At 40.8% G+C, this 25680-nt stretch overlaps 2 protein-coding genes across 3 annotated transcripts in view; both read left to right on the top strand.

Moving 5' to 3' along the window:
* Positions 1-25680, top strand: part of LOC145417784 (uncharacterized) — a 102742-nt gene that overhangs the window by 61007 nt on the left and 16055 nt on the right. The window contains exon 1 of one of the 2 annotated variants that reach the window (XM_080286390.1): positions 6546-6557. The exons of the other annotated variant lie outside the window; for it this stretch is intronic. The gene's annotated coding sequence lies outside the window, so the exon portion shown is untranslated. Of the gene's footprint in view, positions 1-6545; positions 6558-25680 lie in introns of those variants that run through there. 2 annotated transcript variants of the gene reach the window in all.
* LOC145417796 (RNA-binding region-containing protein 3-like) lies at positions 15154-16596 on the top strand. Its single transcript, XM_080286409.1, has one exon. It carries the CDS (start codon positions 15154-15156, stop codon positions 16594-16596), a length of 1443 nt encoding a protein of 480 aa, XP_080142535.1.

Raw genomic sequence — 25680 nt, 5'->3', positions numbered from 1 at the left:
AACACCAATGTTGTCCACTAAAAAAAAAAAAAAAAAAAAAAAAAAAAAAAAAACTTGGGAGCCATTCATTCACTCATTGTAATGCTGTCTTCAGGTTACTCTACACTGAATGACAATCCAAGTGGTTTCATGTAGCTTAGTAAACCATTTACTATGCTGGGTGGTGTGAATGCTTAGTGGCCTAGCGGGTGAACACACTCCTCACTTCTTCAAACTCAGGGACCATTAAGACAAATTGCAAATAAAAGTACTCGTCAAATAATCATCACCATCTGGACCTCCTTTCCCACCCTAGGGCTGGGTGAGGAGTTGCAGTGTCCAGATGGCCAAAGTTTGCCCAGTTCAGTGGGCTACACTTCCATTCACTCATCGTTCAAGCCCTTGAAATCCTGACTCCATCTAATATGCCCCCCAAAATGTCACCACATTCTGTAGCTTCACATATACCTATCTGATTTGGCCAATCTGAATGCTTTCATATTAAAAAGGGGTGTCAAATCCATGGTCATGCACATCTCCGCATGAAATTCATCCAGCCAGCTTGATCTCGTCAGTCCCTTAACCTCACCAACTTGCATACCTCTCTTCCTCACACATTCATCCGCCATATCCCTCCACCTTCTTCTTGGCCTGCCTCACCTCCTCCCTCCTTCAGATTCACTCAGTTATACCTTTCTCATCACTCTATTGTCGTCCATTCTCTCCATATGACCATACCATCTCGGTACACTCTCTTCGATTCTGGTGTCCACAGACTTCCTCACTCTGCATCTTTCAAAAATCACATTATTCTGTATCCTATCCCTGCTGTACTCTACATACATTCTTCAGCAATCCTATATCCTCTGCTCTTACTAATGACATTTTCAATCCCACATCACGACCCAGGTATTTGAACTCTTACCAATTTCAGTCTCTCATTCACTGTAACATCACACTGAGAGTCACCTTCTCTCTCAGTAACCATGGCTTTTTTCTACATTTACTCTCAAGGCACGATGCTCACAGATATCTACAAAACTCTGCAATAGTCTACGAAGCTCTTGTCCAGTATTTGCAAGTAGTACTGCATCATCAGCATACAACAAATTTGAGGTATTCAATCTATCACTATTCATTACCAATGCCACCCCTCTCTCCATTATTTGTGTTTTTACTTCTCACATCACATTATCCATATATATATATATTGAACAACCATGAGGACATCACACAACCTTGTGGCACACCTGCATTGATCATGAACCATTAACATAGATGCCCATTTTCCCTTGCACATGCCTCACATCATCATCATCATCATCCGGACCTCCTTTCCCACCCTAGGGCAGGGTGAGGAGTAGCAATGCCCTCACTACCATCATAAAAACTCTTGAAGGCACCTAGGCTGTTGAAGGCACTTAGCAACCTACCATCTACACCATACATTTGCAAAACCTTCCACAATCCTTCTCTGTCTACTTTGTCGTATGCTTTTTCCAGATCCTTAAATGCCAAAACACCCAATAGTCCTCACAAGCATTCTCCACTATCTGTCTTGCTTCAAATATTTGATCCAAACATCCTCTGCCACTCTTAAAGGCACCCTGTACATCACTCACTAGGATTTCTGGTGTCATACTTTCTCTAAAATAGTTCATATTACTGTACTTTCCTACAACACTCAATAAACTAATGCCACAATAATTCTTGCAATCACTTCATTCACATTTATTTTTGTACAGGGGTACAATCACTGCCTTTTTCCACTCCACTTGCACAGTTTTACTCATCCATGCCTTCTTACAAATCTCCAACATGCACTTCATTCCGCTCTCTCCACTTTTAATCATCTCTGCATATACTCATCAACCCAAGCTGCATTCCCATTTTTCAACTGCTTCACAGCATTCTTCACCTCTGTGAGTGTCACGTTTCCTGGCACTGCATTCCTTCTCTGTACACCCCTCAAACCAATCATATTAACAGTCTCTTTCCTCTCTTCATTCTTATTCATCAGACTTTCAAAATATTCTTTCCATCTGGCCTAAACTTCATCCCCTGGGTAAATAATCTACCAGTTGCATCCTTCACACTTTCACAATTCTTTCCACTGTTACTTCTACGTTTCTGTACCTCTTTCCAGAATAACTTCCTATTTTCAGGGTAGTTTGCATTCATTTTTTTCCTAGATCATCATTTGCCTTCTCTTTTTTCCTCTTCAGTTGTTTCTTTGTGTGCTTCTTGCTCTCAGTGTATTCAGTTCTTAATTTTACTGAACCCCTGTCCTGTGTGCACTCTAGCCACTTCTTCCTCTTTTCCTCCACTGCTCTCTTAACCTCTTCATCCTACCACACCATACCATTCTTCTTTGTTGTTACTCTTGCTTTAACACTCCTAACTAAGCAATCCCTATATGCATTCCACAAGCTGTCCAGATCCATTTCATTCCAATTCACTGATTCTGACTCTTCTTTAGGAACCTCCATATTGAGGTTAGCCATGATACAGCTGATGTGAACTGGAAGCTAAATCAAGTGCCAAAGCCAGCTGTAGTAACTACTTTTAAGCAACTGCTAGAATTTGTTGGGAGAAAAGAAATGTCATCATCAAGACCTCCCTTCCCACAAAGTTAGGTGAAACAGGGCCCAGAGAACTAGGAAGAACCTGACAGAATGAGACTAACCAAACCAAAGTTTGCTCCCTTCATTTACCATTCAAGTCCCCAGAATCCTGGCTTCACCTAAAAAAAAGAAAAGTGGGTGGGGGTTAAAACAGGGTGCCAAACCCTGATTGTGCATTTCCTCAAAAAATTGTCCAGCCAGCTTTATGTCTTGTCAGTTCCTTAGCCTCAACAGCTTCAATACTTCTCTTACTTGTTGCAGTACATGCACCTTCTTGGCCTACCATGCCTACCCCCACTTTGGAAATCACCCAGGTATACGCATTTACTTTGTTCACACCTATTCTCTCCACACAACCGTACCATCTAAGTATCCTGTCTTCATCTCTGGTGTCCACGCACTTCCTTATTTCACACATATTAATGAATCACATTCCTTATCATATTCACTCTCCCCACTCCACTCACATACCTTGACAATCTCATCTCTGTTACTCTTACTCCTGACTTCATTTTCATGCCACACCATAATTTAAGATGCTTGATGAGATTAGCAAAATGTGAGTCTCAGCTTGGACTTTGAGTTTCCTGTGCAAGAGTGATGACTGTGGCCAGTTATCAAGCTTGTAGCTACATTTTGCTTGTGTGGTAGTGCCTTGAGGTCAATGGTAGCTGTCCACTAGAATGGTCAAATAAAGTTATTTCTAAAGTACTGTATATTATGTGGGATATGGTTAAAATGGTTTCAATAGTCTGTGATATAAAGTGGGTGATATACTGTATCTGAACACAGTAAGTACAGTACTGTACTTCAGAGCATAAGAGGATAACGGCTGTAGTCCAGCTGGCCCACCCTAGGTAGCTATGTCGTTCTCGTTTTTGTTTTTGTTTTTGAAGGCTCCAACATGCTTGCATGTGTCAGCCTTGGTCAACTGATAGCGGCGCTCCATGCTGCTCGATCTCTGGCACCTTCCCTATTTAGTTCCATAACCCTGAGGTCATACTCAATGACCTTGTCCCAGGTGTTTTGCAATCCACCTCTCACTACCCTACCCCCAACATTAACACTTCTCACTTTCTGCACCCAATTATCATTCCTCATCCTCTCCACATGCCCAAACCATCTCAATCTACCCCTCTTCATCACAACCATACACTCAGGTCCCATCCTACCTCTCAACTCTTTCGCTGTAAGCCTTGCCCCTCAGGCCTTGCACTCAAGGACTCACTGTACATCCACCTAATCATTGCTGCTTCTGTACGTTTGAGCCTGCAAATAAAATTCATTGTTCTATGTTGCCCTCACAGGCAAGAAACACTTTAGTGATAAAGAGGTTAGTGTAAGGCAAGGGGTACTGAACTGAATCATTCAGTGATACGAGTACTGTACCTGTAACTCATCACACCCACACCTTAATGAGAGAGGGAAAACAAGCAAGTAGAACAATCATCTAGCATGCTCTGTGAAATGAGTCATACAATCATTTAGTATTTCAGACCTTCTGCACACTATTTGGTATCTTTTTAATTTTCGATTAATTTCAAATTCACCAGTGGGACAGCATCATTCTGTCAACTACCTGCTCAGTGGGGAAAAAAAAAAAAAAAGGAGTTCGTCACATTTATGGAAAACAATAGGCAAATGGTAATTGAGGAATAGTGTGAGTTAGCAGCATCTGTAATTTCATATTACAGTATATCCTGTTCCAAATAAAAACTAAAATCCACATGTATTCATATGCCTTCATATAATACAGATATTACAACTTATAAAAACAGCCTACAGCCCAAAATAAAATTGGGTGAACTGGATTGAGAGCAGATATATGCACCTAAGGATGAGTTAGTTGATAAACAGGATGAAATGATGAATGGGTGACAAACAAGCTTCAGTAATATATGAAGTGAGACTGGAAGGGATGAGAGGTGAATGTTGGCTGAAGAGAATATGGATGAGTAAGTGCAAAAAGTAGCTACTGTAATATGATAAAGAGTGGAGAAGAATGAAAAGAAAGAAAGAAAAAAAAAATGTTGATGGAAAAAAAAAAAATGGGATTGATTTGGATACAGTATATATATACGGTATTTTACATGCAGATGTAAATACAACTGCAGGGGAAAAGAATTTTTCAATGAAATGGAGATAAAAGAAGAGAGGCACGAATGGGGATATTGTGTGAAAAGGAAAGTCATTGTGATTGGTGGAGGTATTCACCATCCACTCACTCAATGTAGTGCTGCTCTCAGGTGCCAAGGAAAGTCATTGTGATTGGTGGAGTCATTCACCATCCACTCACTCAATGTAATGCAGCTCTCAGGTGCCTGCCCTTCCTCTCATCGTTCTTTCCATCCTTCCACTTCTGTCTCCCTTCAATCCAACAAAGTTTTTTCCCGCTAGCTTTTAAGAAACAAATAACCAGATTTCTATGATTATCATTATTATTAATTACAACATTATTATTATTATTATTATTATAATATCAGGTGACTGCCCTTTCCTCTCTTTCTTCCTCTTCTGTCTTTCTTTCCTTCATTCATTCCTCTTCCTTTTGCTTATGGGTGACTTTACACTTCTTTCTTTCCTTCATTCTTTCCTCTTCATTTTGCCTATGGGTGACTCTACACTGAGTGACAAACCAAATGGTTTCCTTTACACTGGGAAACCATTTACTTTGCTGGTTGGTAACCATATAACCAAATTATGGCACCTGGTGGTTTAGTGGGTAATTATGGCTCTCCAATCGGATTGAGCCAGTGCAGGTTTATATCCAAGGAGTGGTTGGGGTTTATTGCCCACATAATGCCACTCAGGGATGAGTGAGGTTGGTCACTCTCATCTTAAATGTCAGGACCAACTTGCTTAGCCCCAGGCTCCTACGATCCTCATGGGGAAACACAGGATTAGATGATGAATGAATGAATGAGGAAAGTCATTATGGAACCTTCAAAGGAAGGGAATGTACCCCCAAGCTAGACCTTAGTAAATCATATAGCCCTGGCCCCTGCTAGGTGTCAGGAGGGCACTCCTCCTCCCGGTATGACAGCTACCGGGCGTGGCTCGAATTCACGACCTCCCTGTCCCAAGTCCGACGCTCTACCACTGAGCCACCCTGCCCCTATAAGCTTCGAATCCAAAAGATTTATCGATAAATGATGTCCCTGAAAATGGTTAGTTAATACATGGATGGTATCAAAGGAAGTAGAGAGTGGTGAGATCGAATGGTCAGTGGTGGTTGTGAAAACTGTGCCAGTGGAGACCTCAGTAAAGAAACAACTGATATATTAATGGTAGACTGTGAGACCTAAAATGAACCAGGAAAAAATATAGGGAAGATATGATAATGTCTTTATACAAGAAAATTTGGGGGTTTAAATGAGTCTGGAATGGTGTTGGTGCGAGAAGTAAAATTAACGAAGAAGTTTCTGCCAAAAGAGCGAACGCTGAGAGAAGGGTGATTAAAAAAAAAAAAAATAATAATAAAAAAATCTAATGGTTGTTTGGACCATGCATGAAACCGGTGAACTCGGTGGAGAGAACACAGAAGAAGGAGGAAGGCTACTGAACTATAGAATTACAGCATTTGTACAATAAGTACAAGTTACACATAATTTTGTGGTCTCTGCAACCACCCTTAAATTTCCTGTTGATTCTGACTAAAACTGAGATACAATTTGACTTTTTTTTTTTTTTCTTTGGGAGTTCCAAGGTATAGTTTCTTTGGATTGAGTTAGGAACGAAAAGCATACTATTTAAAGAAATGTCTAAAAAGTGCATTTGTTCGTAATGATGAAAAACAATAAAACTATTTTCATTATATAGGGGTACACAATAATTTTGTGGAAAGTACAACCTTTGCTTTGATCGTACCAGCGCTGCTTCACTGTCGCTGCGTCGCCTGCCGCTGCCTGCCTCGTGGTGATCCTGCTGGACTGGAGTTGGAAGCTTCCGTAACTAGTGAATAACAGTAACACACGTGTTCATTTTATAGTCCATTAAGTTTCCAGCTGCAATCTTAACTTAAGGAATACGCATAGGTTTGTCAGTTGGACATTTGGTGAGCATACAGGCGGGTGGTGATGTGCGTGTGTAGTTTTTAGTGCAGTGAATACTTCGTTTAGCCAAGGTGAAAAGTATTTCGCCACAGTTACAGCATTTGTGTTTTTCATCCCATGGGATTAGTTGAAACTTCATTAATACTTTACCACAGTGGCGCTGGTCTTCTAAATGCCCTATTTAAGTGGGTCTTTCACAGGTTGATTTGGATAGGTTAGGATAGTTTTGGTCTGATAGGAAATGGGGGCTTGCTAAGTTGGGTGTAGTGGCAATTCTAGTAGGTTAAAATCATAGGGGGTTTGGGGGCTTCACCCGCAAGTTGGATAAGTTTGGTTAGGTTGGCAGGATTGTTGGTTAACAAGCTGCGGCAGGCAGCCGCCTGAAATACCTTGAAATAAAACTTGTTTGTTTAGTTTATGTTTTATGGTCCAAAATGAAGAAGCAAGTATTTGTGTTGCATATTATACATTCCATAAAAATATAAGAAGTCAGGTGGAATTGCCATCTCCATGTGAGAAAGTTTTGTATTTTTTTTTTGTATTTTTTTTTTTTTTTTTTTAATGAGGTTCTTGCTTGGCAGTGGCGATGATTCCATGCGTGTCCATTCACTTGGTCATGTTTTGAGGTAGCCAGGCAGCATGTAGAGTAGCCTGTCACAGGAGATTTTTTAGGAATTTATTTTGTTTCACACTGGTCGGTTGGTCAGTCTTTGAAGTGTCTTACCTTCTGTGGAGAGCAAGGTGAAAATCCATGGGTCACATGGTAGGCATGTTGCAAGCAGGATCCTTCTCCTTTCTGGGGCATGTGTGATTTTTTTTTTTTTTCCCCTTTGCACTTGGATCCAGTGTGGTCATTGGTTAGGCTCAAGCTTTGGAGGTGTAGGCTAATACTTGCCACCATTCGTTTTAGAGCTTGACACTCAAAGATCTCACTGTATTTGTCTGTGTTAAAGATGCGAATACAGCCATTGTTTCTTGAAGCCCATAAACTTTGAATTTTGTGAGTGAAAGGCCTATTGGACAGATTCATGTTCCTGTATAGCTTTTCATTTTGGCAGTAAAGGTAAAGGATATTTGCAAGCATAAACGAACAGGAAATGACAGTGATTAGGAAGATGTGCAGTGTGTCCATGAGTTTGAGGCCTGGGGGAGCTAGGTTTATGATGGAAGAGTTGAGTTGTAGTGTGGGACTGGAGTGTATTGGGTGTTGTGATGAGGAGAGGTAGATTGAGTTGGTTTTGGCTTGTGGAGAGGGTGGGGGATGATAGTTAGGTGCAGAAAGTGAGAAGTGTTAATGTTAGGGGCAGGGTTGCGAGAGGTAAACCTAAAAAGACCTTAGACAAGGTAATTGAATGTGATCTCAGGGATAAGGGACTGAATAGGGAAGCCGCTGGAGATTAAGTAACATGGAGAGCTTCCATTACCGTATGTGACCAAGGCCAACGCATATATATATATATATATATATATATATATATATTTTTTATATATACAGTATATATATATATATATATATATATATATATATATATACAGTATATATACATTATATATATATATATATATATATATATATATATATATATATATCTACCTATCTATTGCCAGACGCCTCAATCCCGTTTGGGGTGGCCACAAACAAATCACCTCCACGTCGCCCTGTCCCACGCCATTTCACTGCCCTGCTCCCAACTCACACCCCCCTCTCTCATATACCTCTCCACCCCATCTCTCCATCTCATCCTCAGCCTCCCCCTCCCTCTTCCCCCCTCCACCTCACTCACATACACTCTCTTTGCCCACCTCCCTCTTCCCCCCTCCACCTCACTCACATACACTCTCTTTGCCAGTCTCTCACCCTCCATCTTCTCCACATGGCCAAACCACCTCAGTGTGTTCCTCATAACACTTCCTATCACGTCCACACCACAACGCTCCTTTATATCCTCATTTGTCAGCCTGTCTCTCCATGTAACTCCACAGGCTCCTCTTAAATAACTCATTTCCATTGCTCTCACTCTTGACTTGTGTCCTTCCAACAACGTCCAAGCTTCACTTCCATACGTTAGAGTTGGTATCACAATACTGTCATGTAGTAACTTTTTCACTTCCATGCTCACTTCCCTGTTTCTTATCACTGCTTTCAAAGAACCAGCAACCTTTCTTCCCTGCTGTACCCTTTCAAGCACTTCACTCTCCAAACCTCCATCCTTACTCATTACACTATCCAAATACTTAAACGTACTCACATTTTCCAATTCCTCACCATCCAACCTCGCTGTACATTCACTGACTTCACCTCTCTCAAAGACCATCACTTTACTCTTCCCTACATTCACCTGTAGATTCCGTTTCTTACACACTCTCCCAAACTCATCCACCAAGCCTTGCAGCTCCCCTTCGTCTTCACTCAGCAACACAGTATCATCTGCAAATAACAGTTCCACTAATATATATATATATATATATATATATATATATATATATATATATATATATATACAGTATATATATATATATATTAGTGGTAGGTGATGGCAACCATCATCCACTCACCTGATGTTGTGCTGCCTACTTCTTCCTTAGCCTTTATCATTCTTTCTCTATTCCTGCCCTTCTCTCTTCCTATTTCTCCCATCTTTCCTGTCACTACTTAATGCTTTTCTTTCTGTTACAGGTAGCTTTACATTGAGTGACAAGCCAAATGGTTTCCTGTAAGCCAAGAAACCATTTACAATGCTGGGTGGTAACCATATAACCAAACCATACGTGCTCCCTCCGTGTCAAGTGGGTTGGTGGAGGGTTAGTGCTCCTCCCTGTAAAACAAATAACTCAAGAGTCAAATGGCCACCCCGTACGGGATTATGGCGTCTGGCAATAGATAGATAGATATATATATATATATATATATATATATATGTATAATGTATGTATGTGTGTGTGTGTGTGTATATATATATATATATATATATATATATATATATACAGTAAATCCTCGTTTTTCACGGCTTGGATGTTCCGTGGAAGGTGTGTGCAAGTTATTCACAGAGGAAATATGTGCAGCATGTGAGGTGGTGTGTGTGGTGAAGAGAAGACAAAAAGGGGTGCAAGGAACAGCATGGTGGAATGAAGAGGTGAGACAGGCTGTGGCACAGAAGAAGAAAGCATATAATGAATGGATGAGAAATAGGGGCGTGTAAGAAGTTCAGAGACGGAAGAGAGAGTTATATGTAGAAAGGAAGAGAGAGAGGTGAAAAGATTAGTAAGAGAGAGTAAGAATAGTGGCGGCATCCCTGGACTTTGTCGGGGAACTCGGGCCTAACCCAGGAAATATGAATGCCGGACTTTTGTGGGAATCCCAGACTTGTGCAGGCATATGTCTGGCCTTTGATAGTATTGTCTGGCCTCAGCCCATGTCCATGAAATCCAAAATCCTGGAAATCGGGGTATGGGAAGTGGAGGGCCAAGTGTACTTAGTAATTTTGTTGGTACAGGCCCTGGTGCACTTGCCCCCTTCCACTTGCAACCTCAACAGTACCATACTTTTCAAGGAGCTGCCGTACCTGTTCTTTCTCGTACTTGCGTAAGGAAAGACTCTTACCCACAACCTCATTGTAAAGTACGTAACAGTTCACAATACTGATATCCAGAAGGTGCAGGAATGCCTTTTAATACCATCTGCAAGACTTCCAAAGGCAGTCTGTGGTATCACTCCAATCTGCATGTCAGTTTTATCCATGGGCTATATGTTAATATTGTAATCATTGATGGCATCTGGCTTCAACAATGGGTGCCTGGTCCTGTAATCTGTTGTGCATGTATCCTGCAAAACCACATGGTGAACTGTCATAAATATCTTTAGCTCTTGCTTGCTGTGCCAGTGAATGGGCAACATGTTACCACATTTCCATGTTCATAGGGCACCTTTCTCAGTCTTTTCTGGGAATGATGGAAAATTCCGTCTGCGGGTGCGATCTTTTCATTAGGACCCAGTGCCATCTTGAAGTAAATACTGCATCAGTGCCGGAGAAGGGTAGTACTTGTCGGTGTACAAGATGTGGTTTTTGTGGAAGTATCTGTCCATCAGCATTTTTACCACGGCAGCAGAAAACCCGTGCTGATCATCGCTGAGTATATCCACATTTGTAGCCGAGTACATTACCTTATCATGTCTAGAACATATCTAGTCTTGCATTCGCTTAAGACAAAGAACTTTAGGCCAAAGCGATGTCGTTTGGAAGGCACATACCGAATAAATGCTAAAATCCCCTTGAATAGAACAAGCAACTCGTCAATAACCATTTCTTGAAACGGCTGGAAAAGCCTGATAATGACTCCTTGAGCTAAGAAGTGGCCTGATCTTCCATAACCTTTCATTTGTAGGAACATGAGAATGGCCAGGTATGTGTCATGGGCCATATACTTACCAAAGACAGGTGCTTGAAGGATTTCATCCATAGTCCAATAATCGTGAAGGACATGGTTTTTTAGGTGTGCCATTATCATTGTCAGTACGAACCATACATGCATTTTTCCCACCTCCGCTACCGTTCATTGTTTCATTTTTGCACTCTGGGACATTGACACCTCAAGCCAGTGGATGGATATAGCGTAGTGAAAGTTTATCTCTTCCGCCAGGTGCTGCCTAATACTGGTAGTAAATATGGCTGGGAAAAAGGACAGGATTGTTGGTTGTCCTGTCCCCAGGTGCTCCCTCTGAACATCAGCCCCTGTCTCATCAAGGCAGGTAGGGTAGGCTGAAATTCTTCACCCTCCTCTCACACAAAAGTGTCAAGCCTGTCGATGCTGGGGCTGCTAGGGTGTGATCTAACAGGAATAAGGTGCTTCTTTGCGCCATGAGCATGCCCATGACCACGTGTGCGCCCATGGCCAAGGGCAGGAGGAGGAGGGGAAGGAGAGGTCGTGGTGGAGGTGAGGGAGGATGCGGGTGATGACTTACTTGTAGTGGGGACTCCCTGGGGTGATGCTGGCTTGCCATGTGTCAATGATGGAGCTGCAGACCTGGTTTTCCTCACATATGAAGGACCAGGTTCTGGGGAAATGGCCCTTAAGGTGCTAGGTTGTTGTGATGAGGTTTGTGGCGGGGAGGGAAGGCAACCTTCTTGCACGGAGCATGATGAAGAGCTGTGGCAGCAGCGTTTATGCTGAACGTGGCTGTCATCATCAGCACCATCTTCTTCACTTCCCACACTTCCTGACACATCCTTCTCATCTTCAGTAACAAATGCGTCATTTTCGTACATCTCTCCAGCCTCCTGAAGCACTTTCAGGTCCTTACCTGACGTGTCTGAGGGAGCAGGGGTGGGCACATGTGTCACTTCGCTCTCAGCGTGATAACTTCCTCCGTTTTCTAAAGAAGTTTCGTCACTCTCTGCAAGAGTGGACACAGTATTAAGTACACACCCTATGGCACTGTCACTAAGCCCTTTCCTCGCATCCATAGGCAGGAGTTTGGCTGGAGTGGAAGATGCAAAGGGGCTGCAAGTGGCGGGGACAGATTTGGACAAGGAGGATCCTGAAGACATTGTACTACACCAGGCCAGGGCATGGGACAGACCGACTCACGTGTTAGTAAGGAGGCGGGAGTATGCCACCACCCTCTGGTGATGAGATAAATTGGTGGTCACTTCAAACAATTGTGGCTGTGGCCGTCACCTGACGTCCCTGATCCACAGACTTTGAGTCAGATATAACTGTTCCCCGGAGCCCAGGGGTTAAGCCGTACCTACGATTGTCCGTCTTGATGTACTTTGATGTGGTTTTCGTTTCCCAACCTCCTAACTTGTTGCTTGGGCTAGTAGTATTAAACAACCTCTTCCCACAGGCAGCCTCCTTGTCTCTCCAATTGTAGTTTTAAAGTGAAGAGGTTCATCATACGGTGTGCGAAGGGGTCTGTCTTGGGTTGAAAGTACTGGAACATGAGGCAGGACTATCACCCACCTCTTTGGAAATATTTTTGTAGCTTGTCTTATAGTGGTACCATATTCATGTAACTAGTTATTACCTTAACATTCACGAAATGCATTTGCGATTAAAAAAAAAAAAATACCATTTTTTGGTGTGTGATACTATATTTATGGATATTTAGGAGATTGGTGTTACACGTTTATGATCAAACTACTGCTACATCCACACTGCCCGTTGACTTCTACCATTCCCACATTACCTATGTCTCATACTGTGATGACCAAGGCATCTTCATCGCTTATTGCCAAGAGCGCTTTATCTAACAGACTTGTACACCATGCCACTTTTCAATACTGTCTTCAAAAAGGCAAGCACATGGTATAATTTAAGGCTGTGGTTAGGATTACTGCTGTTGCGGCTAAATTCTGGCTGCCGTAATCCAAATCACTTCCTTTAATGGTAGCCATAACTTTACCTAAGAAACCTAACCAAACCTATTTCTAACATAGCTGAAAAGAACAAACATAATTGCTAAATTTTAGTGGTTTAAGCTGAATTGTAGCAGTACTAACCTCAGCTAACCTACTGGTAACCAAAATTAACTTGACCTAACCTAACCTATTTCTAATATGACTGAACCACCAAACAAAACCGCTAAATTGTAGCTGCGGTAATCCTACCAGAGGTTAGGATTATGGTAGTCACCGCTAAATTCTAACTGCCGTAATCCTCCTCGTGGCCATAACTTACATCATGTGCTTACCTTTCTGATGACAGTAATAAAAAGTGGAATGGTGTACAAGTTTGTTAGATAACCTGATTTAACCAAACCTACTGTATTTCTAACCTAACTGAACAACCAAACAAAACCGCTAAATTCCACCATTGGACCCCCTCTCAAGTATAATGTATCAAGTATTAAAACTATATCCTACCTTTGGACTGATTTGGAGATGTGGTTTATCAGATTTAGCATATTATTTTAGCAATATATCACACTAGAATACAGTATACATAAAAAAAAAAATGGGGGGGGGGGGAACTGGTGCTCCTCTGGTGTACCAATCTCACGATTTCTCTCCCAGAGAGCACCTCTGCAGCATACCAACCCTTCTGTAGTCTCCTTCATGGAAGAGGCTACCCGGCCAGGGTTGATAAGTACCAAACTGGGAAGGGCTTCTTCTCACAGATGCTTTGTGAGAAGGGGAAGAGATTGATTAATACTATTAGCTTAGGTTAGGTTAGGTTAGAATTAAATTATTAGGTACAGTTGTTAGGTGAAGTTAGGTGTAGTTAAACACCTAGGACAGGTCCTTTTGCCAGTACCCTGACAAGTCAAACTAGTTGACACATTGGAACTTAGCAGATAAAAAGTGGGAAGCAGATTTCACAATGTTTATTTACATCGCAGAAATCATAAGAAAAATACCGGATAACAGACTGTCTGGAAAGAGAAGAATGAAAAATGTGAAACTGAATGCTAACTTACGAGAACATGTGGATGAGTTATATTTTTTCTGATTAGCAAACACTTTTGTTCAATTTCGTCCCCTTAAACTGCGAGACCCATATGATTGCGGGGTAAAGTCAGTGAGACACGAGGAAGGACTGATAGCCGTGTACTCAGTTGGTCTGAAATGTGTTTGGAAGCTCATCCATTGCCACCACTCACTGTGTATGTACTCTTTCAACTAGGTTTTTCATTACTTCATGTTATTAAAATAGATTTTCACATAGCCTATGTCTAGGTAGATACCAGTAAGTCTTCATCTGAAGATACCCCCTTCCCATTCTCTAGCACCCAACCCTTGCTTCATCACCTGTAATGGCAAGTTATCACTTACCACTTTGTACACTTTTTATTCCCAGTGATCATCTTTGGGGATGTATGTGCACCACAGTGAATATTAGGTCTGATCAGGAGAAGGTGAAACTTTTGAAGAGGACCGAAGGGGGACTTTGGGGGAAATTTGGTATTTCACTAAACCAGTTAGCTATAACATGGGTTTCAGTGTTGTGATTTGCACATTTGACTGCATTGTAAAATTCATGGATACTGTACATTAAAAGTGCAAATTCAAGGTATACTATATTGTACCCAGACAAATACCAAATTTTCTTACATTACTTACTACCCTGTTGACTCCCATCCCCCCCAAGGTGTAAAGAAACTGCCTTGATATAACCTTTGAACCTCAGGGAATGTCTGATATATTGTATTCTGATGGATGTTTGACTAACTCTGGGAAGTCTCCTGAGGTTTGAGATTTAAAATATAGTATTTGTCAGTGTAGTGGTTTAAGTTTGTTTCACTGAGCTTAATACAAAATCTTAAAATCTAAGCAGCCAGTTGACTTTAGGACCTTGTACTTCTCTTTCAGCATTTTGCAGGGCACGGAGGTGCGTGGTGTTGATTGTGTCCGTTCATTACCACAGTAAAAAGAACTCAAAGCAATTCATACTAGCAAGAAGATAGTGAATTTTGTGTTCACTTCAACCATAGTTGCCAGACAGTTGAGTTGTGATTGCTTTTCATCGAATGAACACTACAAAATCTCCGTCAAATGAAAATGCCAGCCAAGCTTAAAATTTGGTCTTTTCCAAAAGCACTGAATAAAAAGGACAAGGAAGATTTAGTAAAGCACTATGGAGCCGTTGATGTAAGGCATGTCACTCGTCGAGGTATAGACATGGCTGTGCTGGCAAGTTTTAAGAGTGATGTAGATTGCGAATATGCCTTAAATAAGCTACATCAACTTGAAGTTTTTGGAGTAAGACTTATGGCCATGTATAGTGATCATACAAGCCATCTGACCTCAGAACAGCCTCACACACTGCAAAAGCCCATTGACTCTGAAGAACCTAGCCAAGTTGGGAAAACACAAAGGAAAATTCAGGAAGTTATTGGTCGCTTATTTGCAGTGGGAGCTAAGTTTGGTATTAATCATCCTTTACCAACAAATTTAAAGTATGTCTACCCTCCCCCATCAGCATCCATTATAGCAAATATTGCACAGACTCTCATTGCTGTTCCAAAGTTCTATACCCAAGTATTACATTTAATGAACAAAATGAACCTCCCTACACCTTTTGGACCATTATTTGACATTTCTCCAGCCTGTGAAGAAGTACTAAAATTAGTGAGTTATTTTGAGAAAGATAAGAAAAAATTTGTGTCAGGTGGTGCTGCAGAAACCATGACTCAGATAAAAACAAGTGTAATTAGCCAAGGGATAAGTGAAGATGGAGTTGTTGGATCTCTCCATGAAACTTCTGAATCTGAAAGTGAACTAGAGAGTGATGGGGAGAGTTTCAGTATCCAAAGAGAAAAGAAATTAACACCGGTCAAGAGGAAGACTTTCTCCCAAAAGAGAGTTAATAAAAGGCCAAAATTATCTCAGCTTCATCAGACAGTTGTATCTTCCAGTAGAACTTCTGAACCCTCTTCAGTAAAGGATATTTTTGAAGGTAGTGAGAATCAAGGACCAAAGAAACTTTGCTTGAACCTACAGACAGCAACACTGCCACAGCGTGAAACAGAGGCTGTGGGAATAATCCTGGAGGAAGGTGGCTTTGGTAAGATAGAGTCATCATCCACTGCCGATAAGAAGCAGGATGAGGAAGGCATGGAGGAATGGAGGGAGAAGTCCAAGTACATAACTAAAGAAGAGCTCCTGGGTAACAGAGTTAATAAAGCAGATTGGCCCATTTTACCAGTCTTCAAAAATTACACTCCAGGGGAACCATCAGCCAAGCTTTATATCAAGAACTTGGCCAAGACAACAAGTGAAGAAGATTTAAAGCATATATATGGCCGGTATATATTTTGGCAGAGTGATGAAGAGGTTAGTCTGTTCTCCATCCGGTTGATGAAGGAAGGTCGCATGAAGGGCCAGGCATTCGTAACATTCCCTTCTGAGAAACAAGCCAGTGAAGCACTCAGTGATACCAATGGTTACATACTCAATGATAAGCCAATGGTTGTGGTCTTTGGCAAGGTTAAGAAAACTTAGGTCCATATTACTGTATTGTCATGAAGAAGGCAAATCACCACTTTTCACATCATTACTGCAACTTCAGATGGAAAATGAGATGTGTAACACTTCTGCTGCATTGTTGATTGCATGACATGCATTACAACTGAATACAAAGTAGCCATTTCATATCCTCATGAGTGTCTTGAAATTGACTGTCATAAAATGGGGGATTTCCCACTCCTTTGTGCTGTGAGTTTTATTAATCGATTAGCTTAGGATAATTCTTGGCAACATTCAAGAGGAGAGAATCAGATTTCCTTGAACTATTTTATACTGTACTACGATGTACTGGACCTCATTTTGCAAATTCTACTTACTGTACAACCAAGCTGTCGTACACACATACTGAACACCAAAGAATTTCAGATGCTCTTGTATTTGTTAGCCCCTTCGATCAGGTGACATTTTCTGCTCTATTCTTGCTATAAATAGACAGTTTCATTCACCAGATGGAGGAGTTAAACATTACTTTCTTTAACTCCATCTATATGAGAGGTCTTTATTTAAATTGATTTAAATCTTCTGGTAGTATCAAATATTAAGATTAACATTATATACTCTGGCTGAAGGGGTTAATTTTAAAGATATCAAGTTGGGTACTGTACTAAATAAACATTTACCACATAGTGCAGCGTGACTAAATTGAGGGAAAATAAAAGGTAGAAAGCCTCCCTCTGTTTCTTGGTATAGTATAGGGATATGAGAACCCCACTGCCTAGATTTGCTAGTATCCTTGTACTGTATAATAATGAGCAAAATTTGTTGACAGTCCTGTGTTGGTATTGTGTCTTGCCTTTCATATTTCTCATTCTTCCCCAAATGTCAGATAGTATTCTTGCTTCTCATATTATTTTTATTGTATACTTCATCTTGCTATTGCAGAAATTGTTCTTGTAGCACCTTTCTTCATAACAACCAGTAGGAAATAGCCATCAAACTTTTGAGGCTGACTACCTCCCACAGCATAGGAAGAAGATTATACAGTCAGGAACATTAGTTTGCAAATATCAACCACTTTGTATTTCTCACTGCCCTCTGTTGGCTTATGTTTCTTAGACGAGAAAGACGTTGTTACCAGCCGTGATAGCGAAGCTGGTATTGTCTTCAGTTTGTCTGTGTGTTTGTTACCATGATGACTTCGCAGCCGCTCAAGCTATCATCACAATATTTTATAGGTGTGTAGTAGGGATGAAAGTCTCATACCGGTATGAGTTCAAAATTGGTGAAAGTAGATCAAGGTCAAACTCATATTCCAAGCCGCGCTAGGTATGTATCGGTGTGCGGCTGGTGTGATTTCCACCATGGAGGGGCCTCTAGTTTTTTTCAGTTTCTACATGAATGGCATTACAGTATGTCTGGTGAAAGAAATATAATTAGTTTGAAGCAGATGCCCTAAAATATTAGAACTTTTGTCCCTGACTGTAACTTTGGCTTCCTTTCTTCTGTAATTTACATCCTGTATTTGATCAAAGAACCTTGCTTTAGCTCTCCCAGTACCACAGGGAAATGGTTTAGAATACAGTACATAAAAGTTATAACTTCCTGGCATTTATAATAGTTTTGGTGTACTGTAGTAGGGTTTGTGTCTTTATGCAGTAATCCCTCATTTATCCGATGCTGCGTTTCCCGTTGTACGTCATTATCCAACAAAGCAAAGAACGCGGCCACATTAAAGCAAGTTTTTTTTTCTCTCATGCATGCATGGAAACCGAATTTTTAAAACTGCCTGCCTCTCACTGCAACACTCTTGCCACCTGCACGCTACTGATAATGCATTCCAAAACCAAAGCCACTGCCTGCCCCACCGTAGTCTCTTATAATAAGCCATCTAGTATTGGTGCACAGTAAGTTCATCCTGGATTATGTGGTGTTCGTTACCGTACCAGAGATTTTGCAGGGACCATGTTGCTTGCCCTTGTGCTGGCTGGCATGTGTTTGCATGCCTGTAGCTCCTTCTGTGGAAAACAACATATTGTTTGCATAAATATTAACGCAGGCTGTGCCAACTTTTCTCCTTTATATTATGTTTCGTTTCATTTCGTTTTTGTTGCTCCAACATGCTTGCATGCGTCGGCTTTGGTCACCTAATGGTGGCCCTCCATGCTGCTCGATCTGTGGCAGCCTCCCTGTTCAGTCCCTTAACCCTGAGGTCACACTTAATGACCTTGTCCCACGTCTTTCTCGGTGTACCCCTCGCAACCCCATTCCCAATATAACACTTCTCACCTCACCTTCTGCACCCAGTTATCATCCCCCATCCTCTCCACATGCCCAAACCAACTCAATCTACCTCTCCTTATCACAACATCAATACACTCCAGTTCCATCTTACCTTTCAATTCTTCCATCTTAAACCCAGCCCCCCCAGGCCTTGCACGCAGGGATGCACTGCACATCCACCTAATCATTGTCATTTCTGTACATTTGAGTCTGTGAATATCCTCTTCCTTTACTGCCCAGGTCTCACTACCATACAGCATCACACTCCTAACACATGCTGCATACAAAGACCCCTTAGCACATAGGGAGAATCCTCTCAGTATCAGGAGAGGCAACAGCTTCCTGAACTTCTTCCAACCACTTCTCACCTTAGCCACAGAGCTAGCTCCAGCCCCACCTCCAGCACATAACGTGACTCCCAAATAACAAAACTCTTCCACACACTCAAGAGACTCATCAGGAAGTTCAACCCTTTCACGCCTGACAATCTCCACCTGCTCTCCCTGACTCGCCACCCATATAAAATCAGCACTATCTCACAGTCTACCTCTAATACCACTACATCTCTTGTGCACCCATTTATCACAAAGACTGCACAAGATGGAATTACATAACTTATACAGTAAATCCTTGTTTTTTACTGCTTGGATGTTCCGCCAAAACCTCGTGAACCGTGAAACGTCGAAAGTAATCCCTCCAATATCCGATGTAATAGAGCCAAAGGCGTGTCCGGATAGTGATCCTGTCCGGATATTGGGCCCCAGCCTCCTGGACTTGTACTTATGGACCCTAACTCAGAAAAACACCTATACAACACCCTCTGGACATGCATTGCACCTATTTAAGACCCAAATCACACCAATAAGGGACATAAAAGACTGAAGTAAATGCAAAAGAACCATAAAATGAGGTTTTAGAGGTGAGTTTATACAATATTAAACATTCTGGGTACTTACAAGTCCCTGGCTCCTGGATTAGTTTGAACTGCCAGTTTGCAGTCCACAGTTAATCCTCTGCACTCTAAATTCTAATTTCTTAACACTGCACAACACTGTAAATTCCTGTGTGTTCTAGTGGCGAGGTATTGCAGTTTATCCACAAAATACAAGCACCTGTGTCTTGCACTGCTATGAGCATCTGCTCTCGATTGGAGTTAGGCTGTGACTGTTGATGATGGCGGGGTAACAGAGTTGCCAGATCGCAACGGCCACATTACCAGTCTCCTCAACTTTCATTGCCAAATTTAACTTTTCATTACCAAATTCATAAAGCCAGCATTTATTCTTCACTAATTATATATACAAGTGGAAATACATGTAATCACTCTCCTTATAATTAACACCATGTTGATTATTTTCATGCTATGTAGGGTAGCAGATTAATCAGACAGAGCAAACAATCCACCATCTCCATCCTGTGTATCCTCATACATGTGAAAAATCCATTTGATAATGCATTATTCTGATTCATTACCAAACAAATTTTTCATTACCAAATTGGCCCCCACTTGGTGATGAAAAATACCAAATGGCAACCCTGACAGGGGAGGGGGGAGGAAGGAAGGGATGAAGGGACCATGGTGTAACAGCTGTTCGGCGCCAGGCGGCAATTTCAAATTACCGGTGGGAAAAAAGTCAGATTTTTTTCGAATTTTTTGCGTTTTTTGGTCCATTTTGGGAATATTGGATCCCAGGACGATTATGTCTGGTTAGTGGGGATGTTCGGATATTGGGCATTTGGATATTAGAGGGATTACTGTATTAAGAATCAGTGGGAAAAATAGAGGAGCGTTCTGGTAGGACACGCACCTACCCTATCAGAAAGTACTATAACACCAAACAAGCCTTACCCAAAATTAAATGAAGAGTGTTTGTTACTCATCATAACACAATAAACATGTGCCTGAAAAGACATTAAAACTGTTATAAAGAGCTGCAACACCTAAAATCCCTACCGGAAATAAAGTGAGAACTGGCTTGAGCGGCAAGTGAAGGTGTGTTGAGAGTGGATGGGCTAGTTCCCGATGTCACTAACCAAGGAAAAGCTGCCACTTTTCACCAGATTATTTAATTTTTGACATCAAAGTAGGTCAACTAAACCCTGGTCATTTTATGTGCCCTCTTTGTCACTAAAAGGAAGGGAGAAATTATAACATTATTTTACTCATTGCTACAAGGAAGAGAGGCTGTAATATTGTCAATAGAATCAGAAATTGGTGGGCCGAGTCTACCATCTTTGTATTGGGATGGTTATTATTCTTTCCTTCCTTAAATATCGATAAGCTTTATTTTACATCCATTTCAGGTATTTGTCCATCAAAACAAAATAAATAGCATTACGAGAAACATGCAACGATTCTTTAAGAAATAGTAGCAAGACATGGCTGAAGATTGTTGTTACCATCACAAACAATAACAAACTCACGTGTTTCTACTGCCCAGCTGGACCTGCTGTGTATTCACGACACGGCTGAAGATTGTACGTTACGGTCATAAATAATAACCAACTCACGTGTGTCTACAGCCCTGCTGGACCTGCTGTATAAAGATCAAGGAAAACAGTTGCATAGAAAAATGGACAGTGCCTAGACTGAGTATCGGTACGCATCGTCTGCTTAGTGTCGGCTGCCGGCTGGGAGCATCGAATTGTGGGGAAATTTGTGAATTGTGAGACAACTCAGAAACTTTTTTCTTGCACGAAAAATGAGGCGTCGAAGTAAAATGCGTCCAAATACGAGGATTTACTGTAGCTAGTTTCCTGCTTCTGGTTCTGCTCACATCCATTTATGCATCTTACTATCATTTTAAGAAATAACAAAATACTCTTAGTGCCTGTAGGTCCTTCTGTGAAAAATAATATATTGTTTACGTAAATATGCATGGAGGCAGCGCCAGACTGTCTCCCTTGTGTTATGTATCTTAGGTAGCTAGTCAACTGCTTTCGGTTCTACTCATATCAATCAACATATCTTTTTTTTATAAATAAAGTAATATGCGTAGTCCCTGTAGCACTTAAAATTTTTACATAATCATTCACCAGGCAGCACCAGCCATTTTCCTTTGTGTTACGTAAAGTATGTAGGTAGTCACTTGCTTTTGACTTTGCTCATTTCCATCTACACGTTTGGCACTCGCTTTTAATAAATAACAATATTCTTAGTGGTCATAACAAGCATTCATTGTGAGTGAGACAGGCCTATGGTGCAATATGTACTGTATAAAAGAAGCGCATTTATATTCTTTAAAATCACATTAACACAACATATGAGTGGTTGTGTAAGAATTGTATAATGTAATCTCTGTTGAAAACAAGGTAGACTTATACTGGATAGGATTTTATAGGTGTTATATCCCCTGTAGTGGGGTTGTTGGGGGGCGGAGTTTTATGGCATTACTGTACAGGTATATGAAAAAATGCATTCTCCGACAGACCCTTGACTAAATTATGATGGATAAATGGGATTACTGTATAGGGTACTGGTATGTTATTAACTGTTGTATCCATTTTGTTAATTTGTTACTATACAGGGTTTCAAGTACCAGTGCCTGTATCTCTGAATAATGTTTTTCATTATATGATATACAGTATACCATTTGATAAATGACAGTTTGGTGGTGATGTTCATGTGTATACAGTGTAATAGGAAGATTCAGTGTGTGCTGTACATCACAGAGTTTCCACTGGCATCAAAGTACTGATACTCATAACCTTGTCAGTTTTGTGGCATTTTGCATTTCATTCTTGCTACCAGCAGATGTTGTTAATCATATTAGGACTGATCTTTAGTAGTGAATGGGTTGAAGGCTGTATCTAATTTATCTGGTTCAACAAGTCTTTTGAATAAAACTGTCTGGTGGTAGCAGTAATAGAATGTGTACTGTACTGTAAGGTATGCTTGAAGTTAATAACACCTTCAGTATGGGAACATCTAACCTAAGTAAAATAATGTCATTAAGTACAATAAAATAAGAAAGATATCCCCAGACTGAAGGTGTCAATGAGATCATGTCTGAATACCTGGAGCCCGAGAATGTCTTACCTGGGCTGAATGAAATTATTAGCATTTGCCTGAATGAAATACAGTACTAAATACATTTTCCTAGCTGGAGGGATTAGCCTTTGTATATGGTACTGGATTATCATTGATTTAAAGAACGTTTCCTTAAATAAGCACTTCAGTATGATGACACTTTTACTTAATTTTGCTACCTCCAGTTAGTTCATTCAGCTTAGTGAAAGGTTGATAATAGCTGACTGCGTTAAAATAAGTCTCCATTAACTGTTTCATTATATCGATTTTAGTTTACTCTTGCTACTTTTGGACATTTTTACACAAAGGATGGAAAAGGTCTCATTGTTATGGAGTCACTGGTACAAGTACAATATGTAGCTATTACTGTATGGTACTGAGATGGCATGTCTCCCCCATCCCCCTCCTGTCATAGGACATTTGTTCTCACCTGATGAAGGCCTGTGACCCTTTCAGTTTAGTTGATGACCAGGTGTAGTCAGATGGAAGGTCAGTTTCACAGATAACTAAGGGGACTCAATCCAACATCTTAACATAGACATCAGATTTCATGAACCACAATTTTTTATGTTGTGGTACTGTTTCAGTTCTGTCAGATAAAATCAAACTCTCTCTCTCTCTCTCTCTCATTCATTCATTCATTCATTCATCATCTAATCCAGTGCTGCCTCATGAGGAGTGTAGGAGCCCGGGGCTAGGCAAGTTTGTCCTGACAAGATAAGAGTGACCAGCTTAACTGATGCCTGAGTGGCATTACTTGACCAGTAAACCTCAACCACCCCTTAGATATAAACCTGCCCAAGCTCATTCTGATTGGAGCGCCTTAACCCACCACGTGTCAGTGCTGTTTTAAAACGGTCTAACAAAAATCTGCGGTCAGTGCCATTGCCGTTTTAAAATGGTTTAAAATGTAAAAATTCACTGTGACCACATTTTTCAAGATTCCTGGGTAAAAATTGGCAGGTATATATGTTAACTGTTCCTCTATCATGCCTCAGGTGGTCAAGGCCAAACACCCTCTCACTCCCCCCCTCACGCTCGCTCTGCCTCACTCTGCCTTTGTGCCTCACGCAGTGCTGTACATAGTGAAGGCATGTTGTAAATATTATCATGTAAGTGAAGGGACTATACATAGTGAAACCAAGTTGTAAATATTTTCTTGTAAGTTCATAGTGAAGTCAGGTTGTACCAGTACCTATCTTCAAGTAAGTGTAAGACAATGCATTCACAGTGAGAGACATGCAAATTGTGACAGATGTTGAAGTAATAAGTAATCAGAAAAGTGAACTGAACATTGCTATACCTTCCCAACATAAATACCTGAGTCTACCTTACACAGAAAAAGGCTTTCTCTCACATACGTGGCGAGTGTGAGAGAACGGGAATACCTGTATATGAGTATGCAGAACTCAAGAAAACCTATTTCTGAGCTTTGGTGAGTATTTTAATGGTGAAATTCGTTATTTTCGCATCAAAATCTATCATTTTAGCCGATTAAAAAAAAAAAAAAAAAAGGCCGTCACAGGGATGACCAATAGGGTTAAAAATAGCTGGCACACGGTGGGTTAATCACTAAGCCACCAGGCACGTAATTTGGGTATATGATTACCACCCAGCGTAGTAAATGGTTTCCTGGCTTAAAGGAAACCATTTGGCTTGTCACTGAGTGTAGAGTCACCTGCAGACAGAAGGAAGACGAAAGAATGAAGGAAAGAAAGACAGAAGAGGAAGGAAGGGAGAGAGGAAAGGGCAGTGTCCTGAGAGCAGCACTACATTGAGTGAGTGAATGGTGAGTGCCGCCAGCTACCACCTATACATACATACATACATATATATACAGAAGCAACGTTGGGTCTGGTTAGTACTTGGATGGGTGACCCCTGGGAACACCAGATGCTGTTGGCATCCCTACGTGTCAAGTGGGGTTGGTGGAGGATTAGTGCCCCTCCCTGTAAAACAATTAACCCTAAGCCCTTGGCCACCCCGTTAGGGATACGTGGCGTCTGCCAATGATGAATATATATATATATATATATATATATATATATATATATATATATATATATATATATATATATATATATATATATATATATATATATATATATATATATATATATATATATAATGCTGCAGGTGGTACACTTGAGTCTCTGTATTTTATTCAGGCCAACACCAGAAGATTTTGTTCAGTTGAGAAACATAATAGCAGTTAGAAGCTTCAAAAATTATCTTGACTAACTCTTTGTCTGCTAGTGATACTCCTTGGAATTATATATACAGTAGGTCAACATTAGACACTTGTTCAGGCCAAAAAGAATCCCAGCAACCAGTGGATTGGAGTATAGCTCCCAGATATTTTATGCTGGTTTTTGTACAGGCAGACCCCTAGATGCGATACCCCAGCATAGCGATGAGGGTAGAAATACCACTCTACCCTGCTGAACAATGGCCAAACTCCAGTATGACGATGGGTTTTGTTTTTTAAACTGATTTTTATATCGTAGACTTAAATTTTGTGTTTAGGTTGATTCGTAAACTGTTTTTATACGGTACTTAGATTAATGTGTTTTAGTCATTGGTGGAGTGAACAGTGTCATTTAGGGGTACAATTCACTAAGTTTGATTTTTTTCCAGACTTAATTTTGATGATTTTCAGATTTTTTAGGGGGTTTAGTTGAGTTATAAACTGCTTTTGAGCCTATTTTAGCTTATTTTAAAGCCATTTGGGGGTTTAGGTGAGCTAGAAACTTGTTTTTGGACTCATTTTTATTGGGTTTTGGACTTGGTTGGGGGGGGGGACCCAAGGC

Source organism: Coenobita brevimanus, chromosome 111 (genome assembly GCF_032717465.1).
Source record: "Coenobita brevimanus isolate Jiangsu-jjx chromosome 111, ASM3271746v2, whole genome shotgun sequence".
NCBI classification, from domain to species: Eukaryota; Metazoa; Arthropoda; class Malacostraca; order Decapoda; family Coenobitidae; genus Coenobita; species Coenobita brevimanus.
Note: the sequence above shows the minus strand (reverse complement) of the source record. Positions and strands in the feature narration are given on the sequence as shown.